The sequence below is a fragment of the Meriones unguiculatus genome, chromosome 6 (genome assembly GCF_030254825.1).
Source record: "Meriones unguiculatus strain TT.TT164.6M chromosome 6, Bangor_MerUng_6.1, whole genome shotgun sequence".
NCBI lineage: Eukaryota > Metazoa > Chordata > Mammalia > Rodentia > Muridae > Meriones > Meriones unguiculatus.
Window position 1 is genome coordinate 15,207,757 of NC_083354.1, and position 24,688 is coordinate 15,232,444.

The 24,688-nt window shown below is 42.0% G+C and overlaps 1 protein-coding gene across 3 annotated transcripts in view; it reads left to right on the forward strand.

The window, feature by feature from the left end:
* Unc13c (unc-13 homolog C) overlaps window positions 1-24,688 on the forward strand; it is a 483,555-nt gene that overhangs the window by 316,912 nt on the left and 141,955 nt on the right. For all 3 annotated transcript variants that reach the window (XM_060384763.1, XM_060384762.1, XM_060384764.1), the window contains exons 17-18: window positions 9,580-9,713; window positions 24,504-24,589. In XM_060384763.1, the coding sequence (XP_060240746.1) occupies window positions 9,580-9,713; window positions 24,504-24,589 (220 nt within the window). The remainder of the gene's footprint in view (window positions 1-9,579; window positions 9,714-24,503; window positions 24,590-24,688) is intronic.

A 24,688-nucleotide genomic window follows, 5' to 3' on the forward strand; every position in this document is an offset into this window, starting at 1 on the left:
TACACCACCCTCATTTATACGGGGTGGTCTGTGGAGATCCCCCATCTAGGCCAGAACTTTAGCTTGGTCTTGTGCAGGTCTTGTCCAGGTAACCACAGCTGTTGTGAGCTTATGAATATACCCACTACATCATGTCCAGAAGGCAAGGTTTCTCGTATCAATTTTCTTTGCAATTTTTTTTTTGTTCTTGAATTTTTTCAGACATTTTTGTAATAAAATATGATCCCATTTTAACTCAGTTTTCTCCTCCAGTTTCACACACACACAACCCTCCCTCCTGACCCCGTGAGTTTGTCCATTTTTAATAACCTGCTAAGTCAGTAAGTGCTAAGGCAGTAAGTGCTGCCTTTGCTCGTGACTGTGGAGCATCTGCTGGATTGTGGTGCATCCTCAAAGAAGAGCAACTGCCACAGCAATGCCAACTTCCAGTAGCTGCCCATTAAAGGGGCGGGGGAGGGGGACGGTCTAGAGACCATCTCCCCATTGCTGCAGGAATTTTATGTCGTCTGAGCTTGTGCAGGTCCTACACAGGTCACCACAGCTGTTATGAGTTTGTGGGCACATCCACCACCAGAGGCAATGTTTTCAATATCACTTCCCCTTTCCAAAATAAGTTTGACCGTAAAGTGATTGGCAGAAAGTTTCAGGGGCTTGAGTTAATCAGACTTTTGCCTCCTGCCTGTCCTTCGACAGTGGACAGAACCTGTCTCTTGCCTCTGCTAAGAGAACCTACTAAAACAACAACAACAATAACAACCACACATAGAGCAAAACCAAAAAAAAAAAAAAAAAGAAAATCTGAACTCATATTTAGATTACAAATCAAAGGTCGAGGAGGCTTTACATTAGAATTAAGTTTTCTAACAGGTTTGAAATGAGAAAAGGAGAGAGTAGAGTAGGGAGGCCTGGGCCGGTCATGGGAGCCCCTTTCTTGCAGGGAACTTTGGGGGTGCTTCTGAAGTCAGGGAAACACTTCTGCTGGCTTTAGGAATTTAAGCTTCTGTAGGTACTGTAGAGACAAGCATGAAGATTCTAGATCCAATCAAGATGACGATAGAACCTCAGAGGGAGGGCCCCTGCCTGTGTTCAGTGTCTCAGGTGTGCTTCCTTTAGCTGCCAGAAAACAGAGAGCAGACTGTGCCCCACCACACACACACCATGTAAGTGAGGTGACTCAGCTCACAGGACTGCAATTTCTATTTCTATTTGAGAAGGAAGGAGACAGAAGATGGGACAGTCACGGGAGTATCCTGACTTTAGAAATCCTTAAATGTCCCTGGAAACACATGGTCTGAGCTCGATGGGGGCCAGTTCCTGCTCTCTGTGGTGTTTCATTCTCCCAACTCTTGGCTCGATACTCTAGGCTCTTGGCCATGACCTTGAGTCATCTATCCTGCTCCCTAACCATGACTCATTGTTACAGTCTAAGACTTGGCTTGCTTTTTTATTGCCAGTAGATGCTTGGAGAGACAAAGGTCTATCGTGCTTTGTTTTATTATGTTCTGTACCATACAGACTTAGTTCCTTTCAGTTCAAACTTGATATGTTTATTTCCAATATCTTTGGACATTTCACTAGATAAAAACAGCACTCAATGCTTCTGAGAGGGGTCCCTATCTTAGACAAAAACTCAAAGAGCAATGTGACGATGGACTGAAGATACTTATAAACCACATCAGACACAATGACTATTCTGAACCGCTCCGAGCTGTTCGTTAGAGCCATCTTTCTTACAAGGTCGTATTGTTCTCATAACCACATAGCTAAGCACCTTGGCTGTGCCATGCTCCCTAGAGAGCCCTGCCTTCTGAAGGAATAGAGGAGGTAAATACATAATTTTTAGGGCCGAGGAAATCCTGGAATCTTTGTATTTTTCTGACTTCTGCTTAGGAAAATGAGCATTTTGCCTTTCAGCTGCTCGCTCCCTATAATTCTACACAGCTGTGAGAAAGTCGGCAGCTTACCCAGGATTTCCACGTATATTGTTCTCTGCTGTCCACACAAACTGCAGGAGAAAGCATTGCCCACTTCCTTTCACTCAATGACAGGTATCAACTTTTCCTAGCCAAATTTAAAAAAAAATCATTTCTCCATTGATCCTGCTTCTATCAAGAAGTCTGATTCCACTCACCTTCTCCTGGAAAGCCCTCGGTCTGCCTACTTCCGCTCAGCCCCCCCATACCTGTTTATACTGCCAGTATCATGCTCGGTGTGAGTTAACCTATTGAATTACAACGCTCCCTGAACCACAATGGTTTAAAACTGTAGCGTATTGTGTCCTCAGATCTACATAATTTGCAAAGGAGTGAGGTGAATGCCATCTCTCCAGCCTGTGGCTTTGGCTACTGTGACTGGACTGAGCTGAGGTCCAGTCTCTATACAGCACCTTCATGCCAGTGGCAAGTAACGCCTGTTAGCTGGACCCTCGCAGGTCTCCCTGTGACCTCTTCCAGATTTGATATAATATAAATATAAATGTTGGTAGAAATAATAAAGATTTATTTATCTTATTTATGAAGATTTATTCATTTATCTTCACGTATTTCTATCAACCTTCTACCAAGTAAGTACTCCAACATTTGCTCTCTTAACCTGTTTGTGACACCCCCAAATTAATAGGCCTGCAGATTTGGTGTTTAATAATTTAGTGTCATGACACAGCACCAAATCCTTGCATGGTCAAAGGAGTAAAGGATGAAAAAAAAAAGCCCCTTAGTCCTCCTCCATAAAGGAATGAATTGCATTTATAAGGGCTCTACATCACAATCTGATTTTTGCCATATTCATTCATTCATTCATTCATTCATTCTTCATTTATTATTTGCACATATCTGTGCCAACATGCATGCCACTGTGGAGGTCGTAGGACAGCTTTCAGGAGTCCGTTGTCTCCCTCCTCCTCATGAGTCCTAGGAATGGGCCTTGGGGTGCTAGAGAAGATTTTATCATAACCTAAGAAATGTGAAACCTCGGGCGGGCATCTTGAAAGTTCTCATCACACCTTCTCAAGCACTTAAACACACCCACCATTGACACCCCTTTTCTCCAGGGAGTGCTGCACAGGAAATCTCCAGGTTGAACCTAAAAACAGAGCCTATATGCATTTCCCATGTATCCACATCTCTGTGATCCTAAGACTGTATGTCAATTAATAGAGGGGGGAGAATGATGCACAGACACTGTTGTCAAAGGTCTGTGTGCCTCCCCACGCCAGTTCATGCAATGATGCGCCCAATGGCAAGTGCAATAGGATTAAAAGGTAGTAGAAGCCAGTGGGATGACTCAGCAGCCTCCATGTCAGCCACCTTCACCTGCTTAAAAATCACAAAAATTGAATGTTCCTCTTAATCGTCTCTAATGTATTGTGCTCGGAAATATCATTCCTTTCTGTGCTGGCTATTTTTATGTCAACTTGACCAAAAAAGGAAAAAAAAAGATAGATAGAAAGAAAGAAAAGAAAAGAAAGAAAGAAAAAGCTGTGGGCAAGCCTTTAGGGCATTTTCTTAATTACTGATTGATGGGGCAAAGCCAAGCCCACTGTGGGTGGGGCCGTCCCTGGGGGCTGGAGGTTCTGGGTCCTATAGGAAGGCAGACTGAGGAGGCCATGGGAAGCAAGGCAGAAAGCAGTTCTCCACAGCTTCTGCCTCAGCGTCTGCCTCCAACTTCCTGCCTTGTTTGAGTTCTGCTCCTGACTTCCTTTAATGATGGACTGTGATACGGAAGAGTAAGTGAAATAAGCCATTTGCTCCCCAAGTTGCTTTTGGTCATTGTGTTTCATCACAGCAATAGAAACCCTAGGACACTTTATTGAGAGAGAGAGAGAGAGAGAGAGAGAGAGAGAGAGAGAGAGAGAGAGAGAGAGAAGGGAGGGAGGGAGGGAGGGAGGAAGGAAGGAAGGAGGAAGGAAGGAAGGAAGGAAGGAAGGAAGGAAGGAAGGAAGGAAGGAAGGAAGGAAGGAAAGCTTGTATATGTGAATGTTTGCCTGCATATATGTCTAGTACCACATAGAGGAATTGTAGCAGGAGGCCAAAAGAGGCTACTGGATCCCTGGGAGCAGACATTTGTCATCCGCCATGTGGGTGCCAGGAGTTGAACCCTGGTCCTCTGCAAGAGCAGCACAGTCCTCTCAACCACTAAGCCATATTGGCAGCCCCTGTGTGTCCATTTTGTTGATCTCAGCCAGCACCAGTGAGCAATTTGAGGATGTCAGTGATTATTCCTAGTGAGTATTAGTCTGAAGAATTGTATTTGCTGTGTAAACAGTCAGCAAGTCGTTCTGCTACCTCCTACAACCGGGGGACCTGTGTGTATTTGGAAGCTTGTCAGGTATAAAGGTGAACATCAAAGACTTCTGTTGTCGTGACAGAATGCAAAATCTAGTAAGCGTCTGGCAGACTGTATCACACACTTTCTTTAAAATGAGGGCGCTTTTTGCCTGATTTAACCAGTGGTGGACTCTTCCACTGTGTGAAGCATGGAGACTTGATAAGAACAGTGTTTTTTAGATGAGTCAGGTTCTTGGCAATAGTTTCAGTCACTGGGATTTAACAGGCCAGCCACAAAGGGCTATAAGAGCCACTGTGTTTCACCATGAACCCAGGTGACTGAGATGTAGCTGCCTAGTGCTTCAGGCTTAGAAAAGCATCAGCCAACAGTGGTTTCCAATGCAGGCTTGTTTCACGGCGCAAGATATTTCTGCATGAGATAGAACTCAGAGCTTCCCCAAAACATGTCAGTGTGGATGTTAAATTTCATCTTTGACACAGATCGGGAGCATGAGAATGGTAACTGCATCCTATCTATCCCAGAAGGCTAAGAGGCTACCGCTTTGAGTATGGTGAAGAGAAACAGATTTCCCCACAGAATGCTAACGGCTACCCACCCAGTTAGGGGAGCCCAGGCCTTCTGCTTTGTTAAGCGTAGCTGCCCAGCTCTCTCCCATTAATGGGCAGAGCTTAAGTACTTACCACGTGTCAGTAAAATCTAGGCGATGAGGAAAGCAACCTTGACAGTGGCATCAAAGATTGATAGCAGCGAGAACCTTTGAAGTAGGTAGATCAAAGGTGAAGACACTGAAAGTAATTTCAGAGATGTGGCGATCATGCCAAAGGCAAAAAGAGAGGTAAAGGGCAACACAGCCTTGTTCAAATGAGGCCCTGCTTATGGAGTTTTAAGATACTACAGGGAGACGTCTCTCAGCCAGCACAGATGAGAGTTATTTTAATGGGCTCAGGATGCTTTCTCTCCAGGTGGTAAGTGAGAAGAGACCAAAAAGTGATGTTGGGTACCACAACAAGAACAAAAGTGCTGTTTTCCGGGATTTTCTTGTTCACTCCGAGCATGTTCAATGCGTCTGGAATTTTGTTCAAATGACTGGAAAGAGCAGCTTTTGATATTGGTGCACAACATTGGTGTTTCCAAGTAAATACATACATAAATGTAAATGCGTGTGTGTGTGTGTGTGTGTGTGTGTGTGTGTGTGTATTAACTTTTTTGGAACTTTTAGCTGTGCTATCAACTTTGTAAAAAAAGTCACCATGTTGAGTTGGCATTGTATAGAGATCAGCAGTCACATTGGCTTAAAAGAAATTTCCCCATTTGTACTGGGTAACACACTATTAAATATTTAAGGATCATATATGCGTTTGATTATAGAAAGCAAAAAAAAATAATTTTCTAAATAATGGAGAAATACTGATGCTGCTGTTTTTTAATAGTTCTCAAAAATCTCCATTGTTCTATTAAGAAATACTTTCGTCTATCTTTCTGTGTGCTGGTAAACAAATACATCTGACTTCTACTATCTTAAGAAATTTTTAACTATGGAAAGAAAAGTAATGAAACAGTCTCTCCAAAACATCGAATTCTAAGGACTAGTTTTCTAGCTTTTCTGACCTTATGTGACCCCAGCTGAACCTTTGTAAATGATCTCCAGATGATATGAAAGTCACAGTAGATGTGGTGGAATATTCCAGGATTGGAGCGTGGTAGAGAACAAGGGAAAGGTTCAGCCCTGTGGGATCAGCCAAGAACTGCTGGGCAGCACAGAGAAGCAAGGAAAATAATTTGCTTCAGCTTTCACATTGATTTTAACTTTGATGTCTTTCCCTCTTTTGTATTGTTTGTGGAAAGGCCCCTTGATTTCACTTAAAATGCATGAGTATGGATTCTACTCCATCTCTGAGCTGACCAAGAGCGGGCCCTACTCTCCTTTGCTGTGGTGACCAAGAGACTCACATTAGGTTGAAAGACCTCAATGACCCCCTCTGTCCATACACAAAAGCCTCCATAGGAGGCTTATCTAGTTCCTTATCTTGCTGCATTGACCATTCTCACCTCTTCAAACTGAAAGCAGAGATTTGGGCCATTTTGCTTGAAGGCAGTTAAAACATTATTAGTCTTTTAAGATTGCCAAGATGGGTGATCTTCGTGTCATTGTAGACCCAGCTGTGTCGTTCCAGTGGCTCTCTGTTTGGGTTGACAGAGCAGGAAGTCTCTGTAGAGCTCGGAGTAGAACCTGGAACCTTCTAGATTTTCCCATAGAGTCCAGACCTAGTTTCTTGCGATCCTCGAAGCTGAGCAGAATTAATCGGCATCAGCAGGAAAAGCAACTGAAAAGGCCATGGCAATATGGACAATACAGATTAGTCGCTTGGCAGGACTATTTGTCACGAGAGGGTGTGGGAGTTAAGTGGGAGCACTCTGAAACCGGGAGGAAAGTCAAATGGAAATGCACCAGCCCTTGACTGTGCATATAACTTTCGAACTGTCGATGAGTGCTCAATAGCCATGACAGTCAAGAAATTGGAAGAGAGGCTGGGATTTCACACAGGCACCAATAACTTTTGCTTCCTGAAAGATTTACTCAAGATACCAAGCTCAAAAAAATTAGTCTTGTATGTTTAGTATGCATAAATTGTTATTGTGTCTATAAATCATATAACTAGGACTTTAAAACTAAGAAATAACAAGGAAGGCTGTATATTTTTACATGTTACCTATGTGCTTTCTTTTTGGGTTTTGTTTTTAGATAAGAACAGGAAGTGGATAGTATGCTAGCCCTCACGCTGTTCCCACGTTGTTAGGCTATAGATAATGATAAGCAAGCCTTTTAATATTTGGAAACAGTTGAAGGCCTTGCAAATGAAAACATTGCCTTGAAATTCAGTTCTTTCTATATATAGTAAGTAACTGAGCCACCATCACTGTGTTTAGGCAAAGACTCAAAGGCGAGCAGGGAAGTGGGAAAGCCTCCCCACAGTGACCACCTGGAAGGCCCTGTGTTGATGACTGAAGACATTAGCAGAGGGACACTGAGGCTGAGAATCCACTGATAGAAGTGGGCTGTCCCTGTGGCTGACTTGAAGAGCATACATGGCTTTCTCTGTTTGGTCTTGAGTTGGGAACAAGGAATAACTTTCTGAGGAGTTTCAGCCACTCACCAGAGTTTAACTAGCCTGCCTTGGTTGCCACAGAGGCTGTGGTTTGGCTGTCTGGAGTGATTGCCACAGACCATGGGTCAGAGTTCTCTTGTATGAGGTCTATTCATTGCGTATTCAATCTTCAAGGCTGACAAGTGTTTTATTTTAGCTTGAGATGAGTTGACAGGATAGTCCTCTTGTGCAGTTTTTAGAAACAGAAGAGATAATGGACAGAAAGGGAGAGTCGGCATGTCTGTGAGAGGAAATCAAGAAGGCTGTGTCCACAGATGTCAAGACCATCGCAGGTTGCCTTGGAGATAGAAGGACACTTGACACGTCTCAGACTAGTCTAAATGTAGACTAGGATGAACGCTCTCCTTTTTCCTATCCAATAGCCTGCCCACCATGGTCTTCATGGGGATCTTAGATGCCCGAGTGTCTGAAACTTCCTGTCCTAGTTCTTAAGCCAATTACAGGGTTCTTATTTTTAACCTGCAAAGTGCTAGAACTAAGATTTCTTTATCTCAGGAGTTAACCACGTCAACATGAGGAGAAGTTGCAGACAGATTATAAAACAGCCACGTAGCCATTGGCTTTACATTAATTTCTCTTCCTATGTTTTTATTGCATACTGAAGCTCATTTCTTTTTAAATATCCAGGTTCACTTCTATATTATTTCACCCCTTTTGTTGTCCTGGTCTTTTATATTTTCAGCATAGCTGTACCTTGTTACCAAAGCCTTTCTTGGTTGCTTAACTGTCTTGAACTTGAGCCACAGCACCATTTCTTCACAGGAATCACCCACACATGCACACACACACAAGCATATAATTCTGTATGTTGTGTTTGGAGACACACAGCTTCATCTTACCTAATGAGTCATATCTATGGGTTCCTCTATTCTCCCTCCCTGTTGTTAAACTAAATATACTATGGGGCTGTGTATTCACTCAAGTGAGAATGGTAATAAGGAAATGACTCATTCAAACATAGCTAAGTTATATGTCTGGGTAAAAATTAAAATATAAACACACATAGCCATTTAACACAGGATCGCTAAACTTCTAGTCACAACAGAAAACATAGTGACTGAATACAGAATAGACTGAGCCATGTCACATCTAATGCACAATTTACATTATTTTCTTGAGCTACAAACCAAGGTTTCCAGATATTCTGGACATAGCAAAATGACTTAGAAAAAGTAGTCATAGATTCTACATGCCTTACTTACTTGTATTCTTGAGATGAAATTATGTTTCCCTGGTCATTTTTTTTTGTCTAAATGTAACAAGTAAATATAAAATAAGCACTCTAAGAAAAGATACCCAGTAAAATAAATAAGGATAATTTACCTGTACATTGGAAAGAGTTGTGCATATTGAAAATGAAATTTGTACATTAAACATTTACCATCACTGTTATCCTGCCTAACCTTAAAGTGAAGCCAGACCATCCCAGGCCATGTCTGCTTTCTAGAGGTGATCAAGAATTCAGACAGTGTGAAAACCTGGAAAAAAAATTAAATAAAGGTGGCTTAAGTAAAGGTAGAAAAGGGTAGGTTTAGAAAACTGAAGTAAATCAGGTAAAGTTGTAGGCAGGAATTGGGTTACAGACAAAGCAGATAGCAGTTGTTAACTGTAGAGTTGTAACCAGGCAGCTTTGAGTTCCTTAAACCTACTACCATCATGACCTTGGACAAAATATTTAGGCTTGATAAATATCTCCCTCCCTCCCTCTTCCTCCTTCCCTCTCTCTTCTCTTTCCCTCCCCCTCTCTCTCCTGCTTTGCCCTCAATCCCCCACACACACCTTTATACACATAAGCTTTGATCTCTGTCTGTGGGAGAAGCCATATTAAAGAAAGAAAGTTTCCATAATAAGGTTGTGTGTCCTTCAGAGGGAGGATTTTCCTTCCAGAGACAAATGAAAGACTGACCGAAGCCAAACCCTAAAAAAAGGTCGGGTGGGGGAGATTAGAAAGAGGAGGCTGGCTGCTGGCTTCATCCTACTCGGTGAAGAGAGGGAACCCTAGCCTCCTCTTCACCTGATCAACTCAGGTTTTCAGAACCATCCCTCTGCTCCTCTCCTGGGCAGGACAGCGCACTCCTGTGGCCTTCCTTTAACCTCTTTTGCCTGTCGCTTGCCTTGTCAACAGAGCAAGAAGCAGGACGTCCCTCGGGAAGAGCAGGGACCGACCACCAAGAACCTGGACTTCTGGCCGCAGCTGATCACACTGATGGTCACGCTTATAGATGAGGATAAGACTGCCTACACTCCTGCTCTCAATCAGTAAGTACGCTGGGTAGAGAAGCCGGCAAGGTTCACTCCGACATTAAAAACGCATCGCCTAAATTCATGTACGACCTGTATTCTAATGACAGTGAAAGGTTTTTTAATTAAACCATAGAAATAATTTTATCAGCAAATATTAATTCAGTAGTAATAAGCATTTTTTTTTTAATTTAAACTCCAAAGAGTATAGTTGTTTGTCGGTGGAGTCAAATATTTCCCAGGATTTGGTTCGTTTATATTGCTTAATGCAGAAGCTTTCCCATGTCTTCTGTATTATCATCTTCACAATGACACAGACTTACTGTGGAGATGTGGGTTCATTAATTTTATTGTCTTCACTGACCAAGACAGTTTGACTCATAATTTATGTTCGGTTCAATTCAATTATAATTTCTAGTGCAAGAAAAAGTATTCCAGACTCATCCTTTTTTCCCCCTCTCTTAGCTACCCACCTATTAACATTTTTATTTTTAAAGAGTTACTTAGCCAGGCAGGTAGGGGCATACCTTTAATCTCAGCACTTAGAAGGTAGAGGCAGGGGGATCTCTGTGAGTTTGAAGTCAGCCTGGTCTACAAAGGGAGTTCCAAGACAGCCGGGGATATTACACAGAGAAACCCTGTCTCAAAAAAAAAAAAAAGTTTCATTTTATGTGTGTGAGAGTGTGTTATACACACTGCGTGCATGCAGTGCCCCGTGGGGGCCAGAAGAGGGCATCAGATCCCCTGGAACTGGAACCAAGTCGGTGTTAGGGATCAAACCTAGGTTCACTGCATGGTCAGCAATTGCTCTTGACTGCTGAGCCATCTTTCCATGCCCCTATTCATTAAAAAAAAATTTTAGCTCACTAAATCCAGTTAAAAATGTGACTAGGGCTTGAGGAAACCACCAGTGGACATATCCCTAAAGAGAACTGACTCTCCCTCTACATGCAGCTGGCAACGCAATAGTTCCGCAGGCTGGGGATGGGGTCTTGGGAGCTCCCCCCTCCTCTCTGATGGAATTTCTAACAGGTTTGATCTTATCCAGGCCTTGTGCAGGTAATGACGGCTGCCGGTGAGGTCGTGTGTACAACAGCCATGGCATGTCAACAAGATAGCATTGCAAAGCGACCCTCCCGGTCTCCAGCTCTTTGTCTTCCCACCCCCTCTTCCGTGATCCCTTAGCCCTGCAGTTTGTTGTTGGTAGGAATATCCCGACTCCAGCTAAGTGCTCACAGTGGCATTCTCAGCCCTTGGCACTGGCAGGCATCTCTGCTCTAACCACTACTCCCTACAGCAAGAAGCTTCTCTGACCAAGGTTGAGGGCAGCACAAATATTTAATATTGAAAAGGCAATTGACAACATGGCCATGTAGAAAAATAACAATAGATTCTCTCCTAGGGCCTGTGACTTCCCTAGTCAAGGGTTCTAATCATGTTTGTAAAACCAGGCATGAAATCTCTCTATGGAGAGGCCTCAGATCCAATCAGGAGAGCCTTGCCACTAGTGGTGCATTTTGCCTAGAAGGTCAGTATCATGGTATACAGGGCTCAGTGTTGGACAGGACCACTGATGCCTGTATAATCCTCCCAGAGTTATGAAAACTAGCCAGCAGGAAGAGTTTCCTGGTCAATTCAAGATTTATTTCCCTGTGTTCTGCAACATAAAACACATGATATCTTCAATAACAGGATCTTACCATCTATTAATTATTCATCTCCTTCATGCCTCAGATTCCTCCAATTTCTGGACAAAGTAACCTGGTCTTTTATATGTAATAGCTAGAATATCTACTTTCCCTTTTTGCTGTCTCGTCTTTGTTCTCTAAACCTTGTCCTTGCTCTCATCTTTTTCTTCCTAATACCAGAATAATCTGAAATTTTCCAACTGTAGAGAATTGGCCCTTTAATTCTCTTCTGTTAGGATGCCAATCCCATAAGCCATCACTAGTCCTCATCTATGTAGGTCTTCCCTCTAGCTTCTGTGCTGGTTAGTTTTGTTGCTAATTCGGCCCAAGCTGGAGTCGCCTGGGAATAAGGAACCTCAGCTGAGAATATGCCTTCATCCTGCTGGCTTGTAGGCAAGGCTGGGGGAACATTTTCCTGATTAATTATTGTTGTGGGAAGGGCCAGCTTACTGGAGATGGAACCAGCCCTGGGCAGGTGGTCCTCGGTTGTGTAAGAAAGCAGGCTGAGTCAGCCAGAGAAACAAAGGCGGTTAACAACATTTCTCCACGACTTCCGCTTGAGTTCCTGCCTTCCCTCAGTGATGAACGAGGATCCGAACATGCAAGGCCCAGGAAATCCATTCTTCCACAGGTTGCTTTTGGTCACGGTATTTTCTCAGAGCAATAAAAAGCAAGCAGTGAGCACCCTCCCCACAGCACAGTGTATGTGCAGTGAAAATGTAAGTCAGTTTTCTTCCACTTTAAGATTGTGTAGCAGAGAGTATCCAGTGTCAGAAATAAACCAAATTTTCAAACATTTGCTACACATATATATCATATTTATAAAAATATGGTATGTTCTTCTAGATTTTCAGAGTGAGGGATAATCTAGTATATTATTGTTAAATAAAAGCTTACATTTTCTCTGGCAGAGACCACTGAGTATAGGCTGCTCTGATACAGAATTTACATGGTCTGTTCTGAGAATAATATTCAATGTGTCAAAGCTGCTGACTTCTGTGTTCACACGCGGCTTTGCTAAATTACTTCTTCTAACATTTAAAAATTGTTATGAAGATGGTCATGATATTATAAGATGCTCAATCCCCCCATTCATAAAGGCAAAGAGAATGGATATCAGAAGAGGGGGAAACTGGAACAGGACAGGAGCCTGTCACAGAGAGCCTCTGAAAGGCTCTACCCTGCAGAGTATCAGAGCAGATGCTGAGACTTAGAGCCAAACTTTGGGCAGAGTGCAGGGAATCTTATGAAAGAAGGGAGAGATAGTAAGACCTAGAGGGGACAGGAGCTCTACAAGGAGAGCAACAGAACCAAAAAATCTGGGCACAGGGGTCTTTTCTGAGACTGCTACTCCAACTAAGGACCATGCATGGAGATAACCTAGAACCTCTGCACAGATGTAGCCCATGGCAGCTCAGTGTCCAAGTGGGTTCCTTAGTCATGGAAACAGGAACTGTCTCTGACATGAACTGATTGGCCTGTTCTTTGATCACTTCCCCCTGACGGGGAGCAGCCTTACCAAGCTATAGAGGAAGACAATGCAGGCACTCCTGATGAGACCTGATAGACTAGGATCAGAAGAAAGGGGAGGAGGACTTCCCCTATCAGTGGACTTGGGGAGGGGCATGGGTGGAGAAGGGGGAGGATTAGGAGGGGAGGAGGGAGGGAGCTACAGGTGGGATACACTGTGAATAAACTGTAATTAATAAAAGTTAAAAAGAAGAAGTTAAAAAAAGAAAAAACAAATAAAATAAAACCTCAAAAAAAAGTACAGATAACTACACAATAGAACATGTCTCCATCATTTCAATTTAATAACCATTAAACTTCATTACATTTTTTTCTCTCATTTGCTCTTGAGTTTTCATTTTCTGGCTGAATCACCTTAAGCTCCTCTCAGATACCACGTGATTCCACTTCTCTGTATGTCAGTACCCACCTCTGGAAGTCTTGGTAGTTTGGGGCTCACCACAGTAGCCCCACAGTAGTAGGAACAGTGCCAGCACCCAAGTCTGTCTCAACCTGTAGTCAGCTCCTCCTGACTGTCTTATACGGTGTCTGCTTCCTTCCTTCCTTCCTTCCTTCCTTCCTTCCTTCCTTCCTTCCTTCCTTTCCTTTCCTTCCTTTCCTTCCTTTCTTTCCTTCCTTTCCTTCCTTTCCTTCCTTTCCTTCCTTTCTTTCCTTCCTTTCCTTCCTTTCCTTCCTTCCTTTCCTTCCTTTCCTTCCTTCCTTTCCTTCCTTTCCTTCCTTCCTTTCCTTCCTTCCTTTCCTTCCTTTCCTTCCTTTCCTTCCTTTCCTTCCTTTCCTTCCTTTCCTTCCTTTCCTTCCTTTCCTTCCTTTCCTTTCCTTCCTTTCCTTCCTTTCCTTTCCTTCCTTTCCTTCCTGCCTGCCTGCCTGCCTTCTGTCCTGCCTTCCTTCCTTTCTTCCTTCCTTCCTTCCTTCCTTCCTTCCTTCCTTCTTTTATTGGTATGGTTTGTTTCAGTTAGGATTCAAATTAGGTCTATACATTATATATGGTCATCAGAGGTCCTTGTGTCTTAGACTCTTGTTGATGGTTCCTAATATTTACTATCGATATATTTTTCTAGTTAATCAGTGGTTAATCCTAAACAGCTGTATAACTAAATCACCACACAGAGACTGCAATTTATTTAATTAACCTAGAGCACAATGCTGAACAATAGTTACTCCATCCTAATCCTCCAAGCCCGCATAGTTTCCTACCATTATAGGAAATTTCACCCATTATACTTGCTTTTGGTCATATCTTAGGTCCAGTTCATTTCTCCATGTGGTTCCAAGACCTCTCCTGCCAATTCTCTCTCCTCCCTCTTCTCCCCCACTCATTTTCTTCTCTCCCCTCTCCAGACCAGGATGTCCCACCCTAAACTCTCTATTGCTCAGCATTGGGGCTGGTTGTTTAATTGAAAATATGGAGAACAAACGGTGACATGTTTATAAAACCTTGAGACAGGTGATGCTTAGAGTAAGCATTACAATGCAATGTCTGGATTGAAACCAGATAGTGGGGTAGAGAAATCAACATTTGAATGAACAAAGATAAATTGTATGCATTCCAAAAGAACATTATACCAACAGGCTCTGTTTAAGTGGTGTTGTGTGTGTATGTGTGTCTAATTCTCTTTCACTTGCATTATGAAGGAAACTACATGTCTCTCAGATGCCAACTGATGATAAAAAAAAACTTCAGCTTGCACACGTGACTGCCAGTTACACCGAGCATGGTCTGCTCCTCCCCCTGCAAGAATAAGCTTTTTATTTCTTTTTAATTTATTCACTTTACATCCCAATCTTAGCCCCCTCCCTCCTCTCCTCCCAGCCCCACCCTCTCCCCTTCTCTCCCCATCCCTCCTTTCCTATTCCTCAGAAAAGGGGAGCCTCCCCTACTCACTACCCCAGCTCATCAAGTCACATGAGAACTGAGCTCATCCTCTTCACCCTAGGCCTGGTAAGGCTGCCCCACCAGGGGGAGGTGATGGAAAAGCAGGCAAGAGAGTCCGTGTCAGGGTCAGTCCCCGCTCCTCTTCCTATGGTACCCACATGAACCCTAAGCTGTCCATCTGCTACATCTGTGTAGGGGCCTAAGTTCAGTCTAGGCATGGGCTGTGATTGGTGCTTCAGTCTCCACAAGCCCCTCTGGGCCCTGGTTAATTGGCTCTGTTGGTCTTCTCGTGGAGCCCCTGGCACCTCCAGGTCCTTCTGTCTTCCTACCCACCTTTCAATAAGACTCCCTCCGTTTCGCCCAATGTTTGGCTGTGAGTCTCTGCATCTGTTTCTATCCACTGCTGGGTGGAGCCTCTTGGAGAACAGCTATGCCAGGCTCCTGTCTGTGAGCAGAGCAGAATGAGAAAATTTTCTTCAGACTGAACCCCGCAGCGGAACTCCACACTTGATGGGTTCTAATTTTATCTGCTCTGACTAATGAATCCGAATTATCAAATTTGGCAGATTATGTTTTCCTGATTTCACTAAGATATTTGCTAGATAATAAATTGGTTTGTTAAATTGTTGTGTCTCATAAGACTCAAGGTTTAAAATATTTATGCTCCGTATTAATTGCTACAAATTAAAAAGAGGAGGCAGACTGTAATAGAGGAATGGATTGCTTCCTTCATTAAACAACCCTATTAGAAATTATCAATTAAATTAAACTGAGGCTTCACTGAAAATGCAAAAGAAGTGTCTTTTACATGGGAGAATTTAATTTGTATATAGAAATTATTAGGTTTATCTAAGAGAAGTCACTTAAATACACATACACACATATATATGTACATAAATATGAGACTATTTTATGTGTTGTATAAGTTTAAATTTAACCTTTTAAAAAAATACATAATTTCTGCAAGGCGAAGTTAGTGTTCTGGTTTTATTTCTGTTTTGATAAAATGCCCTGGCAGAAGGCCTCTGAGTGAAGAAAGGGGTTTGTACCACTTCACAGCTCCAGGTTATACTCCTTGGTAGCCAAGAAGTCAGGTGACTGGGACTTCAAAGAGCTGGTCACATCACATCCACAGCCAAGAGCAGAGAGAAACGAATGCCTGGGTGCTTGCCTGTACATTTGTACTCAGCTTGATTTCTCTAATGTCATTAAACAGATCAGGACCCCCTGCCTAGGGAATGGGGCTGCCCATTCTGGACTGGGTCTTCCCACACCAGTTAAAAGAATCACTTACAGAATTGCCTACGGGCTAACCCAATGTAAATGTAGATGGTCCCTCACTTTGACCCCCCTCCAAGATGATTGTAGGCTGTTTCAAGCTAACTATTAATGCCAACCATCACAGTCAGGAAATGTGTGCAGAGTTGATACCTCTCTTTCCGCCCTGATTTGGAACTATTTCTAATTAGCACATGAATGGTTGGTGTGTCCCCCGGGAGTTCTGAAGTCTTAAAATCTGTTTACTTCTGAGTACTTAAAAATTTCTTCTGAAATTCAGTTGATTGCCATTAATTTTATTATCATTTTATTTTTTTCCTCAAAGACCAAAACAAGCAAATATAAAAATAACTTCAATTTACTTTCTGTGACAATTATTTTCCCAATAATTAAAAACTGATAGATAATAAATATTTTCCTTTATGTCTTATTTCTGGTTAAGATTTTATTACTAACAGCAGCAAACATTTGTTGAGTACTTATTTTGAACAAGTGAGCATATGAAACATTTCAGTACAAAATCTCACTTAACCCTCACAAGGCCATAGAGAAACTCGCATGTTACACAGTTGTTATCACTCCCACATGACAAATGATGCAGTGAGCTTAAAGAAACCAGTAATTACTCTGCTGGGTCAATTAGTTGCAGCAAAAGAAAAATCAAATATCTGCCTTTTGGATCACACTGAGATTTAGCCACAGGGTTTTACCACTATTATTTGATAAGGGAAATAGCCAGAATATGTTAAACTTGAAATGTATAGATTTCATCACTATCCCAAACTAAAAGCAGAAATAATCAACCGAGTATGTTGGAAGCAAAAGTTCTGCTTTTAAAATATTCCTCAGGAGCTGAAGATGGCGCAGCGGTTAAGAGCACTAGCTGTTCTTCCAGAGGTACTGAGTTCAATTCCCAGTAACTGCATGGTGGTTCACAACCATCTATAATGGGATCTGATGCCCTCTAATAGCTTTCAGGTATACATGCAGATAGAGCATTCAGATAGATAGATAGATAGATAGATAGATAGATAGATAGATAGATAGATAGATAGATAGATAATTAAGTAAATAAATCTTTAAAAAATATCATTCCTCAGTTCTGAGAATGTAGTATGAATTCAAAGTATAAAATTTGGTGCCAAACAAGATAGTGCATTTCCAAAGTCTTTGAAGAAAACAATTTTTTTTTAAAAAAAAGTATCATGGCTTTATGACTCTGAAAACTTTGAAACTGAGCTGGAGAGAGATGGCTCAGTGGTTATGAGTTCTTGCCACTGTTCTAAAGCACCCACGTTAGGTTCTTGCATGTTTGGAGGTTGATAATTGCACGTAATTCCAGAGCTGATGCCCTCTTCAGGTCTAATGGGGCACTGCACTCAGGTCATGCCATGCAGAGACAACACACACACATAATTGAAAAGAATAAAAATAAGTCTTTAATACTAAAGATTGAAACCTAAAAGTTTACCCAAGAGAAACAAACCAACTAGAAAAACCCATAAGGAAAGTGGAGTGTCTCTTCATGGGAAGAACGGTTTCCATTTTTCATCTATTTTAGTTTTGCTCATAATAACGCATTTTTTTTCTTCCTTTTCCCTCCAGGATAGGAAAAAAGCAACAAAATCAGATTGTAAACTGTAAGCTTGCCTTTCTCACAAACTGCACTTTTACAGTTAATATTTCCTCAAGTATATGCAAGGAAATTCACGTCTATAGCCGCGGCGGTACTTTGTGGTAGAGAGATGCTGAGGGAGAGGAATAGGGAGAATCTGTGTCTTCCGCTCTTCCGAGTTCGCCTCTGGGGTCCCTGCGAGAGGACAGACTAACAAGAGAGATGTCCATAAATGTAGCTGCTGTCTATCCTACAGGGCATGGAAGTAGTCCTGGGAGTGGACAATGCAGCGGATAGATCGGGTGTTTCCACGGTAGAGATGGAGAACAGAGAGTCGCAGGGGAATCAGAAATCAGTTTCATACCATTTCAGCGCTGTGAGAGCGTAGTTGGCTGGGGGAGGCAGCGAGTCTTCGTCCTGCCTTGTATGGCTCACAAGTGAACATTCCTTCTCTCTGGGCGCAGGGATGGCACGTCTCACCTGCCAAGCCAAGGTCCTCCAAGCTCTCCCTGAGCAGAGAAAGGCCTTTTCACGAGTGACATTTGCCAGATTACTTTGACCTAAAATACTTGATATAAGGATCAAAGAGAGAGCTCGGCAGTTTAGAAAACTTACCGATCTTCCAGAGAACCCAGGTTCCGTTTTCAGCACCCACTTGTGATGGCCCACAGCTCCCCGGGACCCCACTCCGAAGGATTCAACATCCCTTTTTTTAAATTATTTTTATTTTTATTAATTACAGTTTATTCAACATCCCTTTTTAGCCTCCACAGCTACACAGTGTGTGCCTGCATGCACGCGCGCGCGCGCACACACACACACACGCATGTATGCAATTTAAAAAAATATTCAATATAGCAAGATGTCATCTTTGGGTATAAATAGCATGGCCCAAGTCGGAAAGAAATACTTTTGCAATTCTAGACAAAAACTGAGAAAGTGAAGGTGTTACTCTCAGAAGTTCCGCAGCCTAAAGGTAATTTCCTAAAACAATGCTAGGTAAATTAAAGCTTGCTGTGAGAGGAAATCCTGCAATCACACAGTTAAAACATTGCCACCGGCAGCTCTGTCTTTTCTCCTTGACAGCTACATCTTATTCTACTGCATCACTCGATGTTGGTGGTGATGGATCCGGTAGGCAGGAGTCCAGGGTTCAGTGTCTGCCCTGTGTAAGAGGCGAAGCCCTTTACAGAAACGGGAGGCCACTGCGACAGCGTCGTTACAGTTTGTGGTCTGAAACCATGTACTTCACCGCCACATTAATTAAAATGTCTTAAAATGTTGTTAAAGTAGGCGTTTCTTTTCCTGTATTTTTTAGGATTTTTGTGGTTTTTTAATGTATATTTTTATTTTATTTTATTTTTTAATATATTTTATTTTCATGTGTGTATGTCTGGGGCCAGGGAGGGCAAGTGTACATGGAAGTACATAAGCCAGAAGAGAGAGTGGCATTCTCTGGAGCTGGAGTTACCAGTGGTAGCTGGCCAACTGAAGTAGGTACTGAGAGCTGAATGCTGGTCGCCCTCAAGAGCAATGCTTGCGTTTAACTGCTGAGCCTTAGGTTTTTCCTTTGTTTTTCTTTTTCTTTTTAATTTACTTGTTCGTCAGCCTCTTCTTTCTCTAACCAGCTGACTCAGAACACTTCTTTTCATATCGATATTGCCGGTTTATTTATTATGTAGATTGGTTTTTTTTTCCAGTGTCGCTCTATTTTAAAGGGTGATTTCATTTGCATTGGCGTTTTCCGGGTTGGAGATTCAACAGTATTCATCAGCTCCCTTAAGTCAATTTTTTAAAGATTGGAACTGAGCCTTGACAGTTTGCATACAACTGTGAAAACTGTGCAAAGTCATGGTTGATTTCTAGAGGCGGTGTTTTGAAGTTTTCTGATTCAGGTATTGCAGAGTCTTTCCTGTGAACTCTGCAGCCTCCAGCAGATAGATATTCATGGCTTCTTCCTTCTCACAAAGCCACGATTCATCTTTTCTCCTCCTAAGCTATGAAGGGCTTGCATTGAGAGGAAATTACAGGATGGGCTGTATCCTAAGCTCTTGTTCACTGATTTATACTTGTGGCCAGCAGTGTGGCCATCTTAATTGTAATTGTGTTTCTAAACACCATGTCCTCACAGGAGGAGAAAGCAGAGTGAAAAACCCCCACCCTGAAAAGCCTTCAGGGTCTTCTCAGCACTCTGTCCTGGTATTCAGCCTAGGACAAGGGGCTGAGGTGCCTGTTTATCAAAGCAGACCTGGTCTCCAGGTTCTCCCAGCATCCCTCAGTCCCTACCTGTTATAGGGCATGGCTGCCATACCCAGCCCTCTATCCCAAACTTTTCAGCTCAGGGTCAAGGTTTCCTTTCCCCCAGAGGTTCCTCGCTATTCCAGACATTTTGTTTCTCCCACTCCTTTCCGCTTCCCCCTCTGCTCTCCTCTCTTCCTTCCATCTGTCCCCTCTCTCTCTCTGTGCTGCAGTTTCTCTCTCTTTGACCATCTCCCTGCTGTTCTGTCTCCCTCCACATGGCAACTTCACTGACACCCCTCCTGTGAGGTAGGTGAACCCACCCAAGAGCTGCCCCAATAAACCTGCCATTTTACTATAAATCCAGCTCAATTCCATTTATTATGTCAGTGGAGAAGCCTCGTGGTTGGTTAGTCGAGTGTTGAGCATCCTCTTTGCATAGTGTCATAGCATCAACCTTGACATGCAACCTCCCCCCCTCCCTGCCCGTCTTTCTTCTGTCTTCTGCTTCTTTTACAGAATTGCAGACTTTCAGTGATGTTTAATAGGAAAACTAAGAATAAATATCATTGCCTTGATCCTGACAGTACAATGTGATCATTAACCATGAGGTCCAAAAGTTTTGTTGTTGCAGTTTCTTCAGATAGCATCTTTCTCTTTAGAGCAGACTGGCTCTGAACTTGGCTTACAGCCCAGGCTGGTCTCCAGCTCCTGTTTCTTCTGACTCTGGCCTCAGCTCCAGCTAGCATTATGTTTATAGGATTGTTATGGCAAGGGCCTGTGAGATTCATTTTTATGAAATGAATGAAATTTACTTTGATTTCAGCTTTTTAGAAGCTGGTTACTCTACATGAATGGATGGCGGCGTTTGCCACATGTGTTTGCTGCATCTGGTACAGTGACCATAACTTTTTCTTTCCATTCAGTCCTTTGATTGTTACATTACGTTCTTTAGTTTGTGAATGTAGAACTAACCTTGTCCTTTAGCAAGAAATCTTTTTGATGGTAATCTTACTGGCTTGGATGTAAGACTGAATTTGGATCCTGAAGAGCTGCCCTGTGGTTAAAGCACTTGCCGCTCTTACAGAGGACCTGAGTTTGATTCTGATCACCCACATCAGGTAGCTCACAACTGCTGTGCCTTCAGCTCCAGGGAGATCTAGCATCCTCTTCTGGCCTCTGTGGGCACCATTCACATGTACATATATACATATAGATATACACCGATGTATAATTCAGAGTAAACCATGAAAAGCCATCGAATTCATTTTTTTATGGAGATGCTTGAAGTCATGTATATGAGTAAAATTAATGTATAATTTTATTTTGTCCTTTTTGTTCAGGTGCTATGACCTGATGTGCTCTTACTTTAATTCTGATTTAAAAAAAATTAAATATAACTATCCATTTTCTCTTCCATGAGCCCAAAACATTCATTATATCATTTATAACTTTACTTCTGCCTGCTTGCAACATAAAAATTAATGTAACACAAGCTGAGTGATATCAACATCTGTGCACATCCCTTAAAATAATTTGTCTATGATTATTTTTATATGGATAAGATATATTGAAGGCTGAGGACTAGTTTGTATATATGTGTGTATGTTTATTGATTTTTCATTATAAAATTTCAGGTTTAAGTTTTTGTAAATCAACCTATAAATGCACATTTTAAAATATGAGTGGATATTATGAGACATGCTGATGTGTATCTTTCAGTCAGGTATCAATGAAGTATACAGTTTTTTATGTAGAAAGTGTAATAATAATTGCACATGTGTTGTCTTGCTCAAGGTCATAGCAACATTGCGTGTGCTTAGGTAATACTTACTAGCTTCAACAGGATGAATTTACAGAATTAATCTTTCCAGATTGGGATTAAAACACATAAATTGCTATGCTTTGGTGTACCTGTGTGTCTATATGTGCACCTCAAGCATCCTTGTGGTGAGCCCCTCTGGGGTTAAGCGGTATCTGTTGTTGGGGTTCATTTGATCTACTCTCAAGATGGATGCATACAAGACACGGTAAGACAGATGAGCCATCTTGCCCAAACACTTCACAAAGACATCCCCAGGAATCTTTGGGCTCTGCTACTTTGGTGCCAAATTAATAATGTCTATTTCCAACCACGCAGTATTGTTTTCTAGCTTATACTTTGGCATGGAGCTCAACGCCACAGCTTTTTTTTTTTCATTATAACATTTTTTATTTTTATTAATTATAATTTATTCACTTTGTATCCCCCTTCTACCTACCTCCCTTCCCCCTCCCAATCCTACCCACCCTCTTCCCCACCCATGTCCCTCTCCCAGTCCACTGCAAAGGGAGGTCCTCCTCCCCTTCCCTCTGATCCTAGTCTATCAGGTCTCATCAGAAGTGGCTGCATTGTCTTCTGTGGCCTGGTAAGGCTGCTCCCCCCTCAGGTGGAGGTGATCAAAGAACAAGCCAATCAGTTCATGTCAGAGACAGTCCCTGTCCCCATTACTATGGAGGCCACTTGGATACTGAACTGCCATAGGCTACCTCTGTGCAGGGGTTCCAGGCCATCTCCATGAGTTGTTCTTGGTTGGAGTATCAGTTTCAGAAAAGACACTTGTGCCCAGACTTTTAGGATCTGTTGCTGTCCTTGTGGAGCTCCTGTCCTCTCCAGGTCTTACTATCTTTTTTGAGCTCCTGTCCTCTCCAGGTCTTACTATCTTCCACTTCTTTTATAAGATTCCCTGTACTCTGCCCAAAGTTTAGCTATGAGTCTCAACATCTGCCTTGATACCCTGCAGGGTAGAGACTTTCAGAGGCCTTCTATGATAGGCTCTTGTCCTGTTCTCTGTTTTCTCCCTCCTCCAATGTCCATCCTCTTTGCCTTTCTGAATGGGGATTGAACATCTTAGCCAGAGTCGTCCTTCCTGATTAGCTTCCTTAGGTGTACAGATCTTAGTATGTTTTTCCTATATTATATGTCTAGTATCTACTTATGAGTGAGTATATACCCTGTGTATCTTTCTGCTTCTGGGATACTTCACTCAGGATGATCTTTTCCAGTTCCCACCATTTACCTGCAAATTTCATGATTTCCTTGTTTTTTCTTTTTTTTTTTTATTGCTGAGTAATATTCCATTGTGTAGATGTACCACAATTTCTGTACCCATTCCTCAACTGAGGGGCATCTGGGCTGATTCCATCTTCTGGCTATTACAAATAAAGCTGCTACAAACATGGTTGAGCAGATGTCCTTGTTGTAGACTTGAGTGTCTTTCAATTATATGCCTAGCAGTGGTATAGCTGCATCTTGAGGAAGCGCTATTCCTAACTGTCTGAGAAAGTGCCAGATTGATTTCCAGAGTGGTTGTACAAGTTTACACTCCCACCAGAAGTGGAGGAGGGTTCCCCTTTCTCCACATCCTCTTCAGCATGTGTTGTCACTTGAGTTATTCATCTTAGCCATTCTAATGGGTATAAGGTGAAATCTCAGGGTCATTTTGATTTGCATTTCCGTGATGACTAAGGATGCTGAACATTTCTTTAAGTGTTTCTCTGCCATTTGATATTCCTCTATTGAGAATTCTCTGTTTAGCTCTGTACCTCAGTTTTTAATTGGATTACTTGATTTGTTGTTGTTTAACATATATATATGTTTTATATATATATTGGATATTAGCCCTCTGTCAGATAGAGTGTTGGTGAAGGTTCCTTCCCAATCTGTAGGCAGTCATTTTGTTTTGATGACAGTGTCCTTTGCTTTATAGAAGCTTTTCAGCTTCATGAGGTCCCATTTATTGATTGTTTTTCTTAGAGCCTGTGCTGTTGGTGTTCTGTTCAGGAAGTTGTCTTCTGTGCCAATGAGTTCAAGGCTCTTCCCACCTTTTCTTCTAACCGATTTAACATGTCTGGTTTTATGTTGAGGTCTTTGATCCACTTGGACTTTAGTTTTGTGCAGGGTGATAAGTATGGATCTATTTGCATTTTTCTACATGTAGACATCCAGTTAGACCAGCACCATTTGTTGAAGATGCTGTCTTTCTTCCATTGTATGGTTTTGGCATCTTTGTCAAAAATCAGGTGTCCATAAGTGTGTGGGTTTATTTCTGGGTCTTCTATTTGGTTCCATTGATCCACCATTCTGTTTCTATGCCAGTACCATGCAGTTTTTTATTACTGTTTCTCTATAGTACAGCTTGAGATCAGGGATGGAGATACCTCCAGAAGATCTTTTATTGTAGAGGATTGCTTTAGCAATTCTGGGTTTCTTGTTATTCCATATGAAGTTGACAATTTTTCTTTCCAGGTCTGTAAAGAATTGTGTTGGTAATTTCATGGGAATTGTATTGAATCTGTAGATTTCTTTTGGTTAGATGGCCATTTTTACTATGTTAATCCTGCCAAGTCATGAGCATGGGAGATCTTTCCATCTTTAATAAGCCGGAGCTTATTAAAGTCAGTAAAAAGAAATTATATCAATGAAAGTATACATGAACTGTCTAAGCCATTTAATGGCAACTGTGCTTATGGGTGACATGAGGCGTTTGGATTTGCGGGGATGTTATTATTTTTTTAATACACTAATATTATGTATTTTGTTTTAGGTTCCCTCAGGAACTAAACATGGGAAAAATAAGTGCAGAAATCATGTGGTCTCTCTTTGCTCTCGATATGAAATATGCTCTAGAAGGTGAGTCCAAACATTATCTGTATTTTCTAGAGTAAGTGTAAAGCATTAATTAGCACAGTAAAGTATGGATCTTTGTGTTTAGCTTAGTTATAACTTATA